Below are 20,477 nucleotides of genomic sequence, written 5' to 3'. Positions count from 1 at the left end.
AGAATAATTACTTTTTATTTTAGTTTTAGCCATATTTCTACGTTTCCGTCTTTTATGGACAATTAAACTCCAACAACTTCAATTTAAAACGATCCAAGCGCTTTCTACACAGTCACAACTCATCCGCCCCGAATCGCTCCCCGTTCTCGTGGCGTGTTTTATCGCTCTTGCGTGAACGCGGGCGTCGCCTCAGACCGTCGACAGCCGTTACCTGAGCAGCCCATTGAGCTCGCACCTGTTCCCCACATAAACCCACCTCGCCGTCCTCACAGCTGCCCGCCAATCAACGCCCAGTGTGCGCCGCGACTCCACGGCGGCGGGCGCGTAATTAACCACGTCCAGATTAGTTCACACGACGCCGCGGGATGAAAACGGTCGGCGGCGGCAGCGTTGGAGAAGGACGGACGGCGGGAAAAAAAAAAAAACGAACATAAAGGTTGATTTTGTCATTGTCGCGCTCAGAAATTGCCGCGTCAGTGATTGGCGTGTGTGTCTCCAAATCGCCACGGCCACGTTGAACGGCATTACTTGTGTATTCAGCTCGTGGATACTGCGTTTGGAATAACCTTTGCAAAGAAACGCCGTAAACAATGTCCGATTTATTCAATTCAATCGAGAATACAATATGTGGTTATGTAGCCTGAAAGGTTACGGACCAGTTAAGGACCAGAAAGACATCACGTGACCTCTCTGGGCGGAGTCTGCGTGTTCTTCCCGTGTCACAGTGGGTTCTCCGGCGTTCGTTTGGTAAATTGGTGACACTAAATTGCCCCGAGCTGCGTCCAAATGTCCGCACTCGTCCCCTGACCGCCCCTGACCACACCTTCCTGCACTATTTAGCAGACGTTATGGTGCACTCTTCGGACACTTGACTCTACTTTCCCCTCGCCGCGGGTCATGTGACTTTGTGTGTGGCGTTTGGGTGATAAAAAGTCAGCAAAACGTTGAAAAAAAAAGTTGATTTTTGTAATGCCGTATTTTCCGGAGTATAAATCGCATCAGCCAAAAAATGCATAATAGAGAAGAAGAAAAAACATATATAAGTGGCACTGGAGTATGAAATGCAGTTGCAAGTGTGAAAATAACAAATAATATCACATATAAGTCGCTCCCGAGTATAAGTATGTACGTATAAATATAAGTATAAGTCAAACCCTGGCCAAAACTATGAAAAAACTTGCAACTTATAGTCCGGAAAATACGGTAAATATTGCTCAAATCCGTCCGTCACGCACGTATTTATGGACAATAATTCCCCGTACAAGTCACTGATCTCACGTTCGACAACAAACAGACTGGATTATACAACGTTTTGCCCGATGTGGGGGTCTTAAGTTATTCAAGGTAAATTATGCGTGATAAACTTCAAGACAATTTGCTCATCGTGACATTAATCGTGAATTGAATCTCCTCGTGACACTAAAATGTATGGCAGGTTAAAAAAAAACATACTTTTACCTTAAACGACATGAAAATAACAGCTTGGAACACTTTTTTGTAATGGATAAACGTTGATGACTTGAATGGAAAAGCTGAACAGGCTGTTGAGGACAGGAAAAACTTCAGGACCTTTTGCTCGGCCGCCGAGGCAAAAGCGCCCGGACCACACTAATGAGCGAAGAGCGGCGCTGAATTATGCATAACACAACGTGCGTGTTCAGGCGGCGCTGCGGCGTGTGGGAGTCGCGCTTTTACAATGACAAATGGGGCCGCGCGCAATCTATTCATTTTATGCCACTGTCAAAACATCGCATCAACCTTTCAGACCCCGGCGTCAGCACAAAGTCTCTACAAACAAATGGTGGGAAAAAGTAGAGGCGCGCGATTGCATTTTGATTCACACGTGGTCAAATTCACCCAGCACTTAATCAAAGGTATTTTTAGCGGCTGCGGTGAAGGCGTGTCGCTCGAGGATACGAAACGTCGCCTACGTTTACGATTTGACACTAGGACGACTTAATTGTGAGAAGCAGCGGCTCGGGCTTTTCTTAAGGTATTAATTCAGGATCTGGGGGACGTAGGTGAAGGATTTGCCTACTTCACATGTTTAAAGGGCACATATTATGCAAAATGTAGTTGTATTCTGCTTAATTCACGCTTCGCACTCTCCCGAAAACACAGTGTCAAATTTCCTGGATTTGTGATGTAGGTCGCAATACATGTGTTCGCGGTGACGTCATACATCCGGGACTTCCCCATAGCAGCCATTTTGAAAGGGGCACGCGATATACTAGCAACCACCACGACTGCATCCTTTTCTACGGCATCATGAGCCACGAATACTTTGATTCTTTAGACGATAACGGCAAACTAAGGTACACGACAAAGCTCTCATTCCTTGGTCTGACAACGCAGGATTTTGGCATTTGGGCCTCATGTGTCCTGGATATCGTATGTAGTAGACGTGCTGTTGTGCCCCTTTCAAAATGGCGGACTCAGTTGCCATTGCACAAGTTCCCGGATGTGCGAACGCATGTATACGGAGGTCCTCTGCTGTTTTTAAGTCCTTATATAAATCCTCGCTGGACTCTTTCTGCCATCGAACACGTTAATTACACACGAGTGCTTGTATGAGCGTGTCTTTCCCGTGGTAGTTCCCTCTGCTGCCAGTCGGTGGTGCTAACACAGAATCTCTCACGCCAATAGTCAGGAACGCCAGACAATTTAATTCAATTCATTTAATTGTATTTCTGTAAAGCCCACAGTCACAGCCGTCGCCTCGAATACTGTGTTTTTAGTACATACATTATTTCATATTCTAAATCATGAGGTGCTAAAGCATCAACGGTCTGTTTAAAGTTAAATGTGTTTGTATTGTGATTCTATTGTGATCTGTAAAGCACTTTAAACTACTTTGTGTACAAATTAACTTAACCTTATATTTTCCCTGGAATGTTTCACATTATGACACTTTTACCAAAAAGTAAAGTAAACTATAAGTCGCAGCAGCCAAAAAAATGCACAATAGAGTTTAAACTAATGACAGATGAGAGAACATGGTGAATAGGTGTACTTATGCTAACGCTAACACCTTCAGCTACATGACGTATGCTAACGCTAACACCTTCAGCTACATGACGTATGCTAACGCTAACACCTTCAGCTACATGAGGCACAGACAGAACTGTGGTAAGTGTCTGGTATGTTCACGTAACATATGAACAGTTATTCAGATAACTATAGCATAAAGAACATGCTAACAAGTTTAGCAAAGCATCAGTTTTACCCCAAATCACTAAATCCACTGAATTCTTCTTCTTCTGTGTCACTTCTAAACAACTCCACAAACTCCAGAGGAAGAGGAAGTGCAGATTCTTCTTCTGCGTCGCTTAGAGCCAAGAGCGCCCTCTTGTGGTTATCAGTGTGAAAATAACAAATAATTTCACATATAAGTCGCTCTGGAGTATAAGTCGCAGCCCGGACAAAACTATGAAAAAAGGTGCGAAAATAGGGTATTTATCACATTTTTTTCAGTAACTCACACACACGTTTTATGACAAACACATACATACACGTCTTTGATTCTCGTATCATCTTAAGGCTGGTCCCGTTCTCAGCGCCGCCGCCTCGCTGTAAATATGGCTGTATCTTTCCCCTCCCCGCACAGCGTGCAGAGCGAGCGGCCGTTCAGACGAGGCGCATTGTTCCCGCTGAGTGGAAGCGCAGCTGTTTCATGCCTCATGTATTTTCTCTCCTTCTGCAGGTGTTGCATTCTGCTGCGTCCATCGTTTTTCAGATTGCGCTGAAATCCACACCGCTCTGGTCGCCGCGGTCGGCCACTCGGCGCTTTATAAACAGAAATACAGTCCGTCCTCTTCAGGGGTCGGGAAACGGACGGTACATTTGACTTTTTACAGCAACATTACGTTTTTTTTTTGACAAAATGTATATGACGCAGGCTTAATCCTGAAGTGGATGAGTCAGTTTACAGATTTGATGTTTTTCTTTCTTTTTAAAAATAAATTTTAATAAAAAAACAAATGGAACAAAACAGTTTCCAGATTATGAGAGAAAATAAACGATAAATGCTAAAAGTTATAATAAAGTCTGTGAAATAAACTCCCCCCTTGAATAAAAAAAATAAATTAAAAAAAGGCAAATTTGATGACGTTTTTCTTTTTCTTTTTTAAATAAACAAACAAATAGAACAAAACACAAAACGGCCAGAAAGCACGTTTATCGATAGTGATCTTGTAATTGGGTTGGTAATTGTCCACTTCTCAAAAGGTCGATGGTTCTGCAGTGTCGTCAATGCGTGTGTTTGTGTCCATGAGCAAAGCACGTCACTCACCTTTGATTGCATAGGTGGAAATGGTCAAATGAGCGGTCTTTACTTTGTCGAGTCAGTTTCAGGGCACATGTGCAGTAGAAACATGTCTCCACTCTGTATTTGGGCCTCAAAGCTTCTGCCGTGGACAAGATACATGGATACTTTTGGAACGTACTTTTTGTGGCAGGAAAAAAGGCCAAAACAAAGCAGTGGACGACACAAACATCACCGACGATCAAGGACTGGACTGAGATAGGAACAGACATCAGGCAAATGGAAAAAAATACTTTCTGACTTAATTTGGAAATGGACAAATTTGACCGACTTTGGACCAAATGGGACTTTTATTTGATTTGAATATGCTGTGATTTTGTCTGTTTTTATGTTCAGTTGTGTTTTCTTTTGAGTTGTACTTTCTGGTCCTTTTGTGTTTTGTTCTATTTGTTTATAATAATACAAAAAGAAAAGAAAGAGAAATATCACCGTCATCGAATTTAACTTTACTTTTTAGTTTTTTTGATTCAAGGTGAGTTTATTTCACAGACTTTATAATAACTTTTTGTATTTATAGTTTACTTTCTCTCATTGGTTTGGTATATTTTATTGTCTTTATTGTTCATTATTTGGGCTGCAACTAACATTTATTTCTTTGTCAGATTATTAGTCAAATTATTATTTTTATTTTACATTTCTATTTTACATTTTTTTCTGCTTTTTATATTTTTTAAACAAACACAGAACAGAAAACAAAAAGGCCAGAGAGTGTAAATCAAAAATAAAACACAAATAGACATAAACTTAGCATAAATACCAACAAAATCAAGGCACATTTAGATTAAAATAACAGTCCCATTTTCTCCAAACTTTTCAATTTGAGCTGAATCATTTTATCCATCACCGTGAAGAGGATTAAGCGAGTGCATATCAAAGGTCCGGGGTTGGGGTTAAGGCTCAAAAACGTTGCCAGGACGATATAAAACAGGATTATTGCAGAGTAGAACAGCTACTTTGGTGGCCAGAAGTAATAGACTCGCATGCTTCTGTATTCAGCACTTTGTCCCTGATTGCTCTATATTTCAACAGAATAAACCCAGAAAAGACCAGCACACGCAGCTCTCAGCGAGGGCTCGAAAGTGGCTCAAATTACCACTATTAACTGCATTCAGAACATAAGGTCCAACGCTATTTTTCTCCTATTTTGTCCTTAAAGTGATAAAGTTTAATGTATTGAGGGCTAATGTTTGAAAGTTGGTAATTTAGCTAAATTTTAGCTCAACTTTTCTGTTAGGAGGATCAAATAATAGAGAACATTTGATTTTAGAGTATATTCTATGCACAATAATGGTGTTTTATTAATGGTTGTTTACTAAAAGTTATCACGGTTCATGACTTTGTGTCTCGTTTACATTTTTTACGTAAAACGCTCACTGTTAAAATAATAAACACTGCTTTTATTTGATATGTATAAGTATGTGTTGCACGACAGCAAAAGGGTCATTCTCACTGGGCTTGCTTTTCATCAAACCTAAAAGAAACCTCCTCCTGCTCGTCGCCATGGAAATTATGTTCCTTTGTTTATAGGATTCACAGTGTTGTCCAGTCCAAACATGGCACTTTAGACTAAACTGTCTATTATCATCTGAATTAATGGCAATCAAAAATATATATGTATAAATGTCTTGAATTGACACACAAACTTACCCATCTTGTAATTTTAAATGTTATAGTTAAAATTGTATGAAGCCAAGAAAAAGTTTTAGTTTTATTGGATTAAGTTCTTTCTCTCCACCGACTTTTCTTCAAGAACGTAAGCTTTAACTTGTAGTACCCGGTCTTACCTGTGGGTGGCAGCATCGCGCCTTCATGCGTTACAGCCTGCCGCAAATCAGTCATAGAACGAGAAAGAAGTCAATGTCATTGATGAGTCGGATTGTGACGAGAGCAAAATTCAAAAAGGATCAGAAACAAAACAGAAAAGCAAAGATAATGGAAAAAATGGAGAGAAAAGGGTCAAGAACAAAGGCGATCTTTTGTGTTGGAGGTCGATCGGCGAGCTGGAGAGGTCGAGGAGAGAGCGTGACGGTCGGATTTCCAAAGAAATTGAAAGAGGAGTTACTTAAAGATGAGAGGAAGAGAAAGGACCAGGTTTCCTTGAGAGAAACTTGTAAGAATAGTGATAAAAAAATATGCGGTTGGAATGATTTCTGTGACGAGAAAGGAGTTTTTAATGATCAACATGAAGTGGGAAGATGTGTTAGTCAGGTGGTGGGGGATGTGGAATGGTGAATATTGACTGCACGAATAAAGATCAGAGCGATATCGCCCTGAAGATGGAGAACTATGGAACTGCTGGTGTGAGGTGTTCTGATCTGGATGGAAAAACAAGTGGTGTCGGTACCGAGTCTACAGGTCTGTGTGGGACTGTTGTTCCCTGATGTTATGTGAGTATTGACTGTATTTATGTTGTGTGTCAAAACAGCATTTTTGTGTAAAAATTGCAAAATGCTAATCATGAGTCAGCGACTTAGCATGCTAACGCTAAAGCTAGCCTAATGTTAAATTCTGTATGCAAAGTATAGAGGTTTTATTTGGATAAAGAAGTTAAAGAGAGACTTTCTAATGCACAGCGGACCAAGGCCACTCTCTCCACCTCAGGTCCTGCTCCTGAAGCCCAGGTCCTGCTCCTGAAGCCCAGGTCCTGCTCCTGAAGCCCAATGGCCTGCTCCTGAAGCCCGGGTCCTGCTCCTGAAGCCCATGGCCTGCTCCTGAAGCCCGGGTCCTGCTCCTGAAGCCCATGGCCTGCTCCTGAAGCCCGGGTCCTGCTCCTGAAGCCCATGGCCTGCTCCTGAAGCCCGGGTCCTGCTCCTGAAGCCCATGGCCTGCTCCTGAAGCTCGGGTCCTGCTCCTGAAGCTCTAGTTCTGCTCCTGAAGCCCAGGTTCCCATGGCTTTGTGAGTACATTTCTAAAACCTTGCACCTTTTATTTCGACTTGCTTGAAGTGAAGGGGCCTTTGTTAAGATTTGAATTATTTAGTGAAACAAAACAAAGGCTTTGTTGAAAGTTGAACTACAATCACAAAGGGCATTTATTATTTGGAGTGTATTGTAACAGAAATACAAGTTATTATATTTATTCTGAATATGATGTTCTATGTTTTACATTTAAACTTACATGATTGTGGTTACATTTATAAGGATTCAAAAGCTAAATTAATTTAGTGGGTTTAAAAAGTAATTGACCTGCTCCGTGGAGGCACCGTCAATCAAAACTCAGACAAACTCGAGGATTTGTCTTTTCCATTATGTCGCGTTCGTGAAGGTTTATTATTTAGAAGTAAGTGTACTCATTAACACAGGGTTTTATCTACGCTGGATGGGTGTTACAGAACGGCATAAAATGTGTGAAAATGTTCCGTTTTTTAACTTTCTATTTCCGTGGATGTGACATGACACCTCCAGATGTATTTCATATCGAAAAACCAAACTGCCATAATAAGTAAACCTAGGAAATACCACATTTTTCTCACAATTTTATTAAGAAAATAAGTATAAAAATATAAATATAAAACACCATGACTCCGCACCCAAACAGCATGAATCCAGTGTATGACAGTTTTCCTACGACATACACTTTTCCAATACATTTTACACCGATTAGATGAGATCATGAATTCACAGTTTGACAAATAAACTGCAACAACCATTCACGTGGTCAACAAAGATAGCAAATAGTATATGATAGGATGTCCATAAAAACACTTTGTACATGTTCTGTTGAGAGTGGCATGAAAAGATACGCGATTCCCAACCCCTCGCTCTGCTCTCAGTGGACAATAATTATACTACTATCGTTCAATACAAAACACATGTTCACGTCATTGTTCACAAAAACCCCTAAGATTCAAAGGCATCGTTACTGATTATGACCAAAAAACGGTAAAACTTCAAGAATACAGTAATCCTCTGTAAAACCGAGTTCAAGTCTATTACATCCATCTCTGGATTCATCGAGTCCGTTCGGTGTGCTAGCGCGCTAACGAGAATCAACAAATGGCCGACCGGCGCAAAGCCAGGTCAACTTTGACATAAAAACAGATATATTTCGATAGATAGGTAGACAGACGGCGGGCTAGCTCGCGCGAGTCAATGTCGGCGAGCGCCACGACGGTTAAAAACGATAGAAAAAAGTCTCCTCTAGGTGTCGAGTTCTGCCGTTTTCCCTATGTACATCTCCGCCAGCTTTTTGAAGTGCGGCCCCCAGTTGCTGAGGTAATCGTACTCGTGGTCGCCCTCCGTCGCCGCCGACTCCAGCGAGCTTAGCGACTCCGCCAGCGAGCCGCTCCCCTCGTAGGCGTACGTGGCCAGCGAGTCGTAGGGGGGCGCCGTCGGGTCCGAGTCGTTCTCCTGTAGCCGGCTGTTGATAAAGTCCCGCACGTCGGTATTATCCTTTATGGGCGAGGTCCGGCGGAACGGAAACAGCATCTCCGGTATGATGTCCCGGCGGAGTTTGTTGGCGTCCATGACCTCCGGGTTGCGCAGCGTCCCGATGTCGAAGGCCTGCGTGTCCTCCTCGCCGCCGCCCTCGTCGTTGTAGCTGACCACGTTGTCCCGGACGTCCTCCTTGGAGATGATGAGCGGCTCCTTCTTCCTCTGCCTCCTCAGAGCGGCGAACAGCACCACGATCACTGCGCACACAAACGGAGAAAAGTCACGTTAGCGTTCAAGATCTTCAGGTTCAAAGCGGGTTCATCCAGCTGAGTACAGCGCTTCAGATGAATTCATGGTACCACAGTCAAAGTATGTTTTTTGTGTAATTGCAAGAATATGATTACAGTATTTTCCACACTATAAGGCGCACTTAAAAAGGCTTTAATTGTCTCAAAAAGTGAGCTTTATAATCCAGTGTGCCTTATATATGGATTCATTCTTATTGTGCTTATTGACCTCAAAGCGTTTTGTTTCGCTTAATGCGCCTTATATTCTGGTGCGCCTTATATATGCAAAATGATCAAAAACAGACCTTTCGTTGACAAGTGCGCCTTATATTCCGGTGCTTCTTATAGTACGGAAAATACGGTATGGTTTTTCATCCAATTAAGTTTCATTTTTGTCTAAGAGCTGAAAACTTTGAGTGTATTACTCAGTCGATCGTGTCAGCAGAAAGGAGGAAGTATTGAGTGAAAAGCTGGAGTTTTGGGGAGTGACTGGCAGTGTTGGGTACTTTTCTAGTAACCTACTAACGTGTTATAATAATGTTTAATATCAGGTTATATTTACTAGCCCTAGTAATTATACATTATCCGACCCAAAAGACGTATTTTCGTCATATACATTAAAATTATGACTATTATATCATTATTAAAATCAAAAATGAACAGCTGCAGCGCTCATCTTAGCGATGTCACGGTTCTGCCCAGCGGTGGTTTTGTGGGAGGAGCCGCGATATTTCTGAGTTTTACGCCGAGTTGTTTGTTGCTGATGAGGAAAAAAATCAAGCAAACGTGTTTTTCATCGCGAAAACGTTGACTGGAGCGATCTCTGCGAGTCCAGAGCAGAGCAGTCATGTCCGTTCTGAAGCCGTTTTCTGAAAGCCGCTTCTTTTACTCGATTGTTTGAAGTCATATTCGCTCCAAACACAGATTAAACGGGTTCACACTTAAACCTGCTCCTTTTGTCAACACAATTATAATATACAATGGCCTAAGTAATGAACAGGACTGAAAAGTTTACATTTTAGGGTTTATGTCTAACCTCTCCCCGTATAACCACTTGTATCTGGACTAGTATTGTTATAAAACATTAGAATTTGCTTTTGGGGCAAAAAAAAGATAAGGAAAATACTACATTTTGTTTTAAAAATGGGTGTTTGACGTGACCTTTTTTCTGCGTCATCACTTTAAAAGAATGTTTTTCTTGCTCCAAAATGCCATTGGAAAGTGCGAAAACGTGTGTTCTACGAAGTACACACAGTTTTAGAATGACGTTGCATTTAATCGATTGTGTCTTTAGCAAAAACACAACGATGTCATTAAACATTAAAGTGACACCCTCGGAAATTAAAGCTTATTTGATTCCACAACAACTAATAAATCATTTCTTGTTCAAGTATTGCTTCATGCTGTTTCAACGACTCCAACATCAGTTCACAACCTGGAAAATGTGGACAAAGTAAATTCAAGATCGATCAGTTCATTTGGATGTGACTGAAGTCGTTTTATTGCAGAACTTTCGTGTATCTTCTGTGTATTTTACGACTTGCTATCCTCCACTGGGCTTATGTTCCGTTATCTGACTTTTCTGTTGACACATATTCTTCCCCGTCGATGGCAAACGGCTCAACGCTCATTTGCGGCGCTGGGTTTTCCCTCTTTTGTCGGACCTCTGCATTTGAAACAAAGATAAAACCCACCCAGCGGGGCAGAGTGGAGTGTTGTGGAACATATGTCGTGCATTAAAGAGCACGGGGGAGCAGCGCGGAGGATGCATTTGCTACAGCGATAAACCCCCCGCTCTCTGCCTCGGGCGCTCACCTCCTTTTTATTAAAGATTCAGAGGAAAAGCTTTCTCTTTCTTTTGCCTTGAATGGTGCCTTGGCTCTACAAAGTGCTCCGCTCCGGCTTTATTCTCAACAGCGTATCTCGTCTCTCTTCTGATGGAGGAGGCACTGGGAGCGACGTGGCGTTCTGTGTGTAGTGGAATATTGGAACTTAATCATTTTATATAACCTATAGACTTCCAGGCCTCCAGCAAGAACTTCTGCGGTTTCCTTCCCGCGTCAATGGAGAACTGTCAGATTGTAATAAACCCCATCAGAATGAAGAACAAACCAAAACTAACCCCCAAATTAAATGTTGACTAGAGCAGAACCAAACGCAGACGAGGGCGGGGCCAAACGAGGGCTAGGGCGGGACCAAGCGAAGACCAGGGCGGGACCAAACGTGGACATTAGCTGTGTGTGTTGTTTTGCACCAAAACAACACATTTTAAGGCCTTTCATCTCCTCCCAGAACTGGACACAAACTACTAATTAGCTCAAAAATAAACTTGTGCTCCTCCACAGGTCCCTCCTCTCTCCTCCACAGGTCCCTCCTCTCTCTCCTCCACAGATTCCTCCTCTCTCCTCCACAGGTCCCTCCTCTCTCAGGTCCCTCCTCTCTCCTCCACAGGTCCCTCCTCTCTCCTCCACAGGTCCCTCCTCTCTCCTCCACAGGTCCCTACTCTCTCCTCCACAGGTCCCTCCTCTCTCTCCTCCACAGGTCCCTCCTCTCTCCTCCTCTCTCCTCCACAGGTCCCTCCTCTCTCTCCTCCACAGATTCCTCCTCTCTCCTCCACAGGTCCCTCCTCTCTCAGGTCCCTCCTCTCTCCTCCACAGGTCCCTCCTCTCTCCTCCACAGGTCCCTACTCTCTCCTCCACAGGTCCCTCCTCTCTCTCCTCCACAGGTCCCTCCTCTCTCCTCCTCTCTCCTCCACAGGTCCCTACTCTCTCCTCTCTCAGGTCCCTCCTCTCTCCTCCACAGGTCCCTCCTCTCTCTCCTCCACAGGTCCCTCCTCTCTCCTCCTCTCTCCTCCACAGGTCCCTACTCTCTCCTCTCTCAGGTCCCTCCTCTCTCCTCCACAGGTCCCTCCTCTCTCTCCTCCACAGGTCCCTCCTCTCTCCTCCTCTCTCCTCCACAGGTCCCTCCTCTCTCCTCCACAGGTCCCTCCTCTCTCTCCTCCACAGGTCCCTCCTCTCTCCTCCTCTCTCCTCCACAGGTCCCTCCTCTCTCCTACACAGGTCCCTACTCTCTCCTCCACAGGTCCCTCCTCTCTCCTCCACAGGTCCCTCCTCTCTCCTCCACAGGTCCCTCCTCTCTCCTCCTCTCTCCTCCTCTCTCCTCCACAGGTCTCTCCTCTCTCCTACACAGGTCCCTCCTCTCTCCTCCTCTCTCCTCCTCTCTCCTACACAGGTCCCTCCTCTCTCCTACACAGGTCCCTACTCTCTCCTCCACAGGTCCCTCCTCTCTCCTCCACAGGTCCCTCCTCTCTCCTCCACAGGTCCCTCCTCTCTCCTCCACAGGTCCCTCCTCTCTCCTCCACAGGTCCCTCCTCTCTCCTCCTCTCTCCTCCTCTCTCCTCCACAGGTCTCTCCTCTTCTCTCCTCCACAGGTCTCTCCTCTCTCCTCCACAGGTCCCTCCTCTCTCCTCCTCTCTCCTCCACAGGTCTCTCCTCTCTCCTCCACAGGTCCCTCCTCTCTCCTCCTCTCTCCTCCTCTCTCCTCCACAGGTCCCTCCTCTCTCCTCCACAGGTCCCTCCTCTCTCCTCCACAGGTCCCTCCTCTCTCCTCCACAGGTCCCTCCTCTCTCCTCCACAGGTCCCTCCTCTCTCCTCCACAGGTCCCTCCTCACCTGTCCCTCCCTCTCAGCCTCGTTTTTTTGTCCCTCTGCAGGAGCCGTAGTGTTATCCCGGCCCTGGCTGAGTGTTAATTACAATGCCTTCTGCCTGGCTGCTCGGAGGCGGGGGACGACTTTAAAAAAGACCTGATCTCTGATGGGCCGGATGTTTATTTTCGGTGGCCGGCGCCGCGGTCGGGCTCGGTGGCGCCCCCGGGTGTTGAGCGGAGGTGAATGGCGGGTCTGTCGGGGGCTGCCAGTGCAAAGAGCTATAGATAATGAGCAGATGTCACGGGATTGCACGTGAGAGGAAACCTAATCCGGCCTGCTAAATACTCAAAAACGGAAAGGGGCTCATTTTCAAACGGTAACGAGGGTAGAAGCTGTATTTAGATAATATTGCACATGTTTTTGAGCTTTTTACCAATTATATTTTGCTTCATTCACAATTGTTTCGTCGTTCATGTTTACAAGGTTGTCTTCTCTGAGCCTCAGGAAACACTTCCAGGTTGTTCTGAGCATCACAGCGGCATGTTTGTGTTAGCGTGTCGAAAAATGTCGCTTTAGTCCAGCTTGTGTTTGCTTTTTTTCAACGGTAATCCCATTTGCTGCCAGTAGGTGGTACGCTAACACCAAATCCTCAAACAGCGAGCACATAAATATGCCTTTTTTTTCAGTATATAGGCATTATTTTACGCAATAGGCCAAAGCGACGGTACTCAATAGCATGTTTACAGACCAATAACAGTATAAACAACCCATAATATGACTTTAAAGTACCGTATTTTCATACATATATATATATATATATATATATATATATATATATATATAATATATATATATATATATATATATATATATATATATATATATATATATAATATATATATATATATATATATAATATATATATATATAATATATATATATATATATATATATATATATATATATATATATATATATATATATATATATATATATATATATATATATATAGCGTATAAGTCACACCAGCCAAAAAATGCATAATAGAGAAGAAAAGAACATATATAAGTGGCACTGGAGTATAAGTCACATTTTTGGGGGAAATTTATCACTAAATCACTAAATCCATTGAATTCTTCTTCCTCTGTGTCACTTCTAAACAACTCCACAAACTCAAGAGGTAGAGGAAGTGCAGATTCTTCTTCTGCGTCGCTTAGAGCCAAGAGCGCCCTCTTGTGGTTGCCACTGTGAAAATAACAAATAATATCACATACAAGTCGCTCTGGAGTATAAGTCGCACCCCGGACAAAACTATGAAAAAAGGTGCTACTTATAGTCCGGAAAATATGGTATTTTGGAGTTTCCAGCTCCTGCAATGCTATACTTCAAAAAGCGCATTAAAAAGAAGGTGTTGTTAATGCAGTTACTGTCAAACTCCCATCTGTGTTTCCTCCTTCCAGCTCCTCAAATTCACATTTTAAGAATTCTACGGGTCAATTTACCGCATGCAGATCACACGCGTGCAGTCCCGTTCTGCACTCTCCCGTGTACATTCTCCCGTGTACGTTAATGCAGGGTTACTGTTTACAGCCCCGCCCCCCCACCGCCCATTCACCGCCCCCCCACCGCCCATTCACCGCAAAGAAATAGATGCACTTAACAAAATGGCTTCTCTGGCGCAGGTAAAAGATGTATGGTGTCTCTTCTTCTCTTTCACTAAAGCACCACTCCAAAGCTCTCAATGCCCTTTCCGCCGCTACACTCGGCTACAGTCAAACACGAGCGATCGTTTTACCGGAGAAAAGCAGAAATGCGCAGCGCTTATGGTCAAGGGCACATCAATAAATAATGCATTTCAACTATTTTTCCACTTTAGCGAGCTTGGCGAGATTGACAGCTCTATCTGCGGCGGTGAAGATGAATGGTTTTAAGCGCGTATAATGTGTGAAATAACGTATAATAAAAGAAGCAATAGTCCAAGTTGCTAAATTGGTACTAAAAGCGTGCTTATCCCGGCAAATGGAAGTGTGTGCAAAATATCACGTTGACATAATTTACATCGCGATTTAGTACAAATTGTCCAGTCGCCAGATCAAATGAAACGTTTTGGAGATTTCAGGTAGAGGAGGTTTTAAAGGAGACATTTTCTGCATCTGTGTCGTTATTGGCCTCCAAACGCGCTCTTACCTCGTGCCTTTGCTTTGGCGTTTCATATTCTAAACGCAGAAGTGCTCAGAGCGATGATTCTGAGCGATGAAGTGATGATTTATGGACGACTGCATCTCTGGCTTTGACGTGACCAGTGTTTTCGGAGGCTCAGAGGGAAAAAAAGACCTACTACAAGCTAAATACAACCCCGGGTATGCTTTCGATGAGGGAATCTAGTTAGTTAAAAGACATGATATGTGTCCTTTTAAAATGGAAAGAGAGGTAGTAGATATAGAAGAGTGTTGAGGTTTGAGCTGCAGGAAACGGGAGGCTGACAAAAGTGATGTATGGATGTAGAAAGTGTTCATGATACAAATGTACCCGGTTCCATTGGGAACAGGGAAACGGCGAGGAAGAGACTCGACCTCTGCGTTGACCTCTGCCTGATCTGTGTCACGTCCAAACAAACATGAAGCGGCCGCTGTTGGACTTTATATTTAGTTTCTTATGGATTTATCCCACGAGTCGTCCCAGTGTGAGCGACAGTAAGAGCGCCGACGATGTGTTTCGATTACGAGGAGACGGGAACGAGCCGGCCCAAATGCTACGGGCCGAATGCTACGGGCCGAATGCTACAGACCAAATGCTACGGGCCGAATGCTATGGGCCGAATGCTACGGGCCGAATGCTACAGACCAAATGCTACGGGCCAAATACTACGGGCCGAATGCTACGGCCAGAATGCTACGGGCCAAATGCCACGGACCAAATGCTACGGGCCAAATGCTACGGGCCAAATGCTACGGGCCGAATGCTACGGGCTGAATACTACGGGCCAAATGCTACAGGCCGAATGCTAAGGACCAAACGCTACAGGCCAAATGCTACGGGCCAAATGCTACAGACCAAATGCTACAGACCAAATGCTACGGGCCAAATGCTACAGACCAAATGCTACAGACCAAATGCTACAGACCAAATGCTACGGGCCAAATGCTACAGACCAAATGCTACAGACCAAATGCTACAGGCCAAATGCTACGGGCCAAATGCTACAGACCAAATGCTACGGGCCAAATGCTACAGACCAAATGCTACAGACCAAATGCTACAGACCAAATGCTACAGACCAAATGCTACAGACCAAATGCTACAGACCAAATGCTATGGACCAAATGCTACAGACCAAATGCTACAGACCAAATGCTATGGACCGCTTTGGAATGACTGGAGTAAAGAGGAGAAAATCTGAGTAAAACGCTCTGGAATGTGTGTCCTCTGCTCATTTAGCTGTACAGCCTAAAACTAGCCACTTTTGATAGCTTCCATGTAGCCTTATAACTGTGCTATTTATCTAAACGATCCCTGAAAACGGTGTTTGACTTTAGCCGTCTTCTGTCACTTTCTCGTGTAATTTGTCCCGTTATCGCTCTCAGACTAGTTTGATTGATCCCGAGCCTCGCGTGCGTCTCGGCGCGGGTCACTTTATGGTCACTTTATGCTCACTTCCTAGTTTTGTTCCGCTCTCTGCTCCGTTTGTGTTCACAAATCAAATGAACTGCCCCGGAGTACGACTCAATCGGACCGAGACCCGCCTTTTCAACTGGGCCAGATTTAGTTTCGGTTTGTTTTACTGTTGTATGTTTTTTTTGCTCTGGACTACGAGTCTCTAAATACAAGTTTGATGATAAATTGACTGAAATAATTGCCTGATTATTGTACAAATTCCTACTGGGCCCAAAAATAGGTTGTTGTTCTGTTCATTTCACCGCCGGGATATCGATCACAAGCCTCGCCGCAGTAATACAAGATGAGCTAATCACCACGGAAACCTCTTCATCTGTCAAACTGGGTAAATCGTGTCGGACAGCCCGAATGACAGCTGCCACAAACGAGGCGCTGCGACAGAACTGGAGATTCTGTCACGTGTCAGAGGACATTAGCGCCAGAAGATCACAAGTAAATGACAATAAATAACTGTGTAAAACATAGTTGCGTGAAACATTTGTAGTTTAGACTCTGTAGGTGATTTGTTGACTTTATGTTGATCCGAAGCCAGACTTAATAGTGTTACAGAATATGATTGACGACTGTGGACTGGAGTGTAGATCTTGATCTGATTTGAAATGTGTGTAATGTGTGGTCCCGGGATGACCTGGAGAGTGGCCCCTGTCTGTTTGAATAATAAGCAGCACTTCTCCCGACGCTAATGCTCTTTTCTGGCTCCGAACACGTCCAAAGCCTGACAGGCCCGCTGCACCGCATTAGAACACGGCAAACTGTGACACGCTTTGGACAAGGTGGGGAGAGAGGAGGAGAGAAGAGGAGAGGGGGAGAGGGGGAGAGAGGGAGACAGGAGGAGAGGGGGAGAGGAGGACAGGACGAGTGAGAGAGGAGGAGAGAGGGAGACAGGAGGAGAGGGGGAGAGGAGGACAGGACGAGTGAGAGAGGAGGAGAGAGGGAGACAGGAGGAGAGGGGGAGAGGAGGACAGGACGAGTGAGAGAGGAGAGAGGGAGACAGGAGGAGAGGGGGAGAGGAGGACAGGACGAGTGAGAGAGGAGGAGAGAGGGAGACAGGAGGAGAGGGGGAGAGGAGGACAGGACGAGTGAGAGAGGAGAGAGGGAGACAGGAGGAGAGGGGGAGAGGAGGACAGGACGAGTGAGAGAGGAGGAGAGAGGGAGCCAGGAGGAGAGAGGAGGAGAGGGGGATAGGAGGACAGGACGAGTGAGAGAGGAGGAGAGAGGAAGACAGGAGGAGTTAGAGAGGAGGAGAGAGGAAGACAGGAGGAGAGAGGAAGACAGTAGGAGTTAGAGAGGAGGAGAGAGGAAGACAGGAGGAGAGAAGAAGACAGGAGGAGAGAGGAAGACAGGAGGAGTGAGAGAGGAGGAGAGAGGAAGACAGGAGGAGAGAAGAAGACAGGAGGAGAGAGGAAGACAGTAGGAGTTAGAGAGGAGGAGAGAGGAAGACAGGAGGAGAGAAGAAGACAGGAGGAGAGAGGAAGACAGGAGGAGTGAGAGAGGAGGAGAGAGGAAGACAGGAGGAGAGAAGAAGGCAGGAGGACTGAGAGAGGAAGACAGGAGGAGAGAGGAAGACAGGAGGAGTGAGAGAGGAGGAGAGAAGAAGACAGGAGGAGAGAGGAAGACAGGAGGAGAGAAGAAGACAGGGGGAGAGAGGAAGATAGGAGGAGAGAGGAAGACAGGAGGAGTGAGAGAGGAGGAGAGAGGAAGACAGGAGGAGAGAAGAAGACAGGAGGAGAGAGGAAGACAGTAGGAGTTAGAGAGGAGGAGAGAGGAAGACAGGAGGAGAGAAGAAGACAGGAGGAGAGAGGAAGACAGGAGGAGTGAGAGAGGAGGAGAGAGGAAGACAGGAGGAGAGAAGAAGGCAGGAGGACTGAGAGAGGAAGACAGGAGGAGAGAGGAAGACAGGAGGAGTGAGAGAGGAGGAGAGAAGAAGACAGGAGGAGAGAGGAAGACAGGAGGAGAGAAGAAGACAGGGGGAGAGAGGAAGATAGGAGGAGAGAAGAAGACAGGAGGAGTGAGAGAGACAGGTAGAGTGAGAGAGGAGGAGAGAAGAGTAGAAAGAGAAGAGAGGGAGGGGGGAGGGAGGGAGGAGAGCGGGGAAAAGGAAGGGTAAAGGGATGATAAGAGATGGAGGAGAGGACAGAAGAGGAGGAAGGAAGAGAGGAAAGAGGGAGGGGAAAAGGGGAAGAGAGGGCGAAAGAGGGGATGAGAGGAGAAAGAGGTACAGGGGGAAAAGGGAAGGGTGGAAGAGGGAGGTAGGAGGGGAAGTGGAGAGAGCAGAGAAGATAAAGATGAAGCCAAAAAAGAGAGCGAAAGAGAGGAGGGACCGGGAAACGAGGAAGAGGAGAGAGGAGCAAAAAGAAAAAGTGTAAAGAAGAGGCGAGTTGTAAAGGAGTAATCCTGAGCACCTGAGAGGGCTTTACTTTGTGAATGACTCTAAGCTACGTAATGCTCCACCGACTGAGGCGACAGCTAAAGCTGGTTTCTGCCAGAAGTATTCACAGAACTACAGTTTTAAGTCGTAAATTACTGTTAATATTTTCCGTTACGTATTTGTTGATCCGCCGTGTTTTTACTGTGTCGCACAGTGATCTGGCAGCGTTTGGTGACAGATGGCCTCCACGCAGGGGCGGGGCACGGCACTGGAGGTGAGGTGTCTTGCTCAGCGACGCGACAGAATGCAACACCTTTGGCTTTCACATGCTCCTCACATTTCTACCTGACTGGAAGCTTCATGTGGCTATTGTACGGCTGTTTATGGGATATGTATTCTCAATCAAACGTTTTTTTAGTTTTTTTTTTTACATGATTTATTTTGTACATGATTTATTTTTGATTGATTTGATTGATTTGATTTGATTTATTTGATTTATTTTATTTGTTAAGCCTGTAGTGATTGACATAACCCTTATTAGGCATTAGCATTGTCAATGCCATTATTTGGCGTATGAAGAACTGTGATTATACAGGTCATATAATGTTAAGTTAAAATCATGTTAATTAAAAAAAAGGACAATTATCAGTATTTTGGAAGCAAATATATGATATTTCAATCACAATTTAAACTTTCCTTTATTAGGGTTCTGGCTGTAGACGCTAGAACTGAGTTTATAGAGTTTTTCTTTCTTTATTGTTAGTCTTGTTCTTCTGACCCTTTTGTGATCCGCCTGACTCTCCTTCACAGCTGTTAATTACCTCATTATCCTTTGATTGCCATAATCTGTCACATGACCAATGTGCAACAATATTGTTGTAAACAGGAGGTAGATTATACCTTAACCCACCGTTTCTCTGAGTGTATTTTGACCATCTTAATTATTATCTGGACTTACAGACTCCAAGACGCTAACGGAAATACTTTTTTATAACCAAGACAGTGACAACGTTAAATATATTTAAAAAATCATCAATAATACACTTAATTCATCAATATTCTCTCTCTAGAAGGCGCAAGTCACCATATATCAACCTGTATCTGGTTTAGAAAGTCTCATTGTACAGTAGAAATAATGGTTTGACATATATATGTCGCACTGGAGTATGAAATGCAGTTGCAAGTGTGAATAAAACAAATAATATCACATCTAACACTCGCTCCGGAGTATAAGTATAAGTATATAAGTATAAATATAATTATAAGTTGCACCCCGGCCAAAACTATGAAAAAAGTTGTGTCTTATAGTCCGGAAAATACGGTAAATGCTCTAAACGGCTTGAGTCATATTTTAAGGCAGTGTTTTCCCACCCCGCCGCCCGCCTCGACCCAAGCGCGCGTCGCCCGTGCGTTCGCCGCCCACGCGTTCCCCGCCCACACTTTCCCCGCCCACACTCACTGAGCAGGATGACGACGCAGAGCAGGATGGCGACCAGGGCCCCGGTGGTGAGTCCGTCGGAGAAGGGCAGGACCTCGGGGCTGCAGGTCTGCATGTTCCCCCGGCTGTCGCAGGCGCACACGCGGATCACCAGCGTGCTCGTGCTGCTCTGGATCGGGTAGTCGTTGTCCGAGATGACCACGGGCAGAAAGTAGACGCTCATCTCCCGCCGACTGAAGCCCCCCCGCCGTGTCAGGATGTTGGCCGTGTTATCTGAGGGAGGAAAGACTCACATTAGACACGCAAGAAGCACTGTGCGACCGTCGCTGGGGGAGAGGTTGCGAGGCTTATGTACAGGTTACCGTA

The 20,477-nt window shown here is 44.9% G+C and overlaps 1 protein-coding gene across 1 annotated transcript in view; it reads right to left on the bottom strand.

Annotated features, from left to right (window-relative positions):
• Positions 1 to 7,786: 7,786 nt before the first annotated feature.
• The window catches only part of cdh10a (cadherin 10, type 2a (T2-cadherin)), a 75,749-nt gene continuing 63,058 nt past the window's right edge, over positions 7,787 to 20,477 (bottom strand). Inside the window, exons 10-11 of the mRNA XM_072450419.1 lie at positions 20,133 to 20,384; positions 7,787 to 8,954 (exon numbers count right to left, since the gene is read on the bottom strand). Of these exons, the coding sequence (XP_072306520.1) occupies positions 8,464 to 8,954; positions 20,133 to 20,384 (743 nt within the window). The 3' untranslated portion in view covers positions 7,787 to 8,463. The remainder of the gene's footprint in view (positions 8,955 to 20,132; positions 20,385 to 20,477) is intronic.

This window comes from Eucyclogobius newberryi, unplaced genomic scaffold (genome assembly GCF_026437365.1).
Source record: "Eucyclogobius newberryi isolate DKJ021-1_F unplaced genomic scaffold, fEucNew1.0.hap1 SCAF_18, whole genome shotgun sequence".
Classification (NCBI taxonomy): domain Eukaryota; kingdom Metazoa; phylum Chordata; class Actinopteri; order Gobiiformes; family Gobiidae; genus Eucyclogobius; species Eucyclogobius newberryi.
Note: the sequence above shows the minus strand (reverse complement) of the source record. Positions and strands in the feature narration are given on the sequence as shown.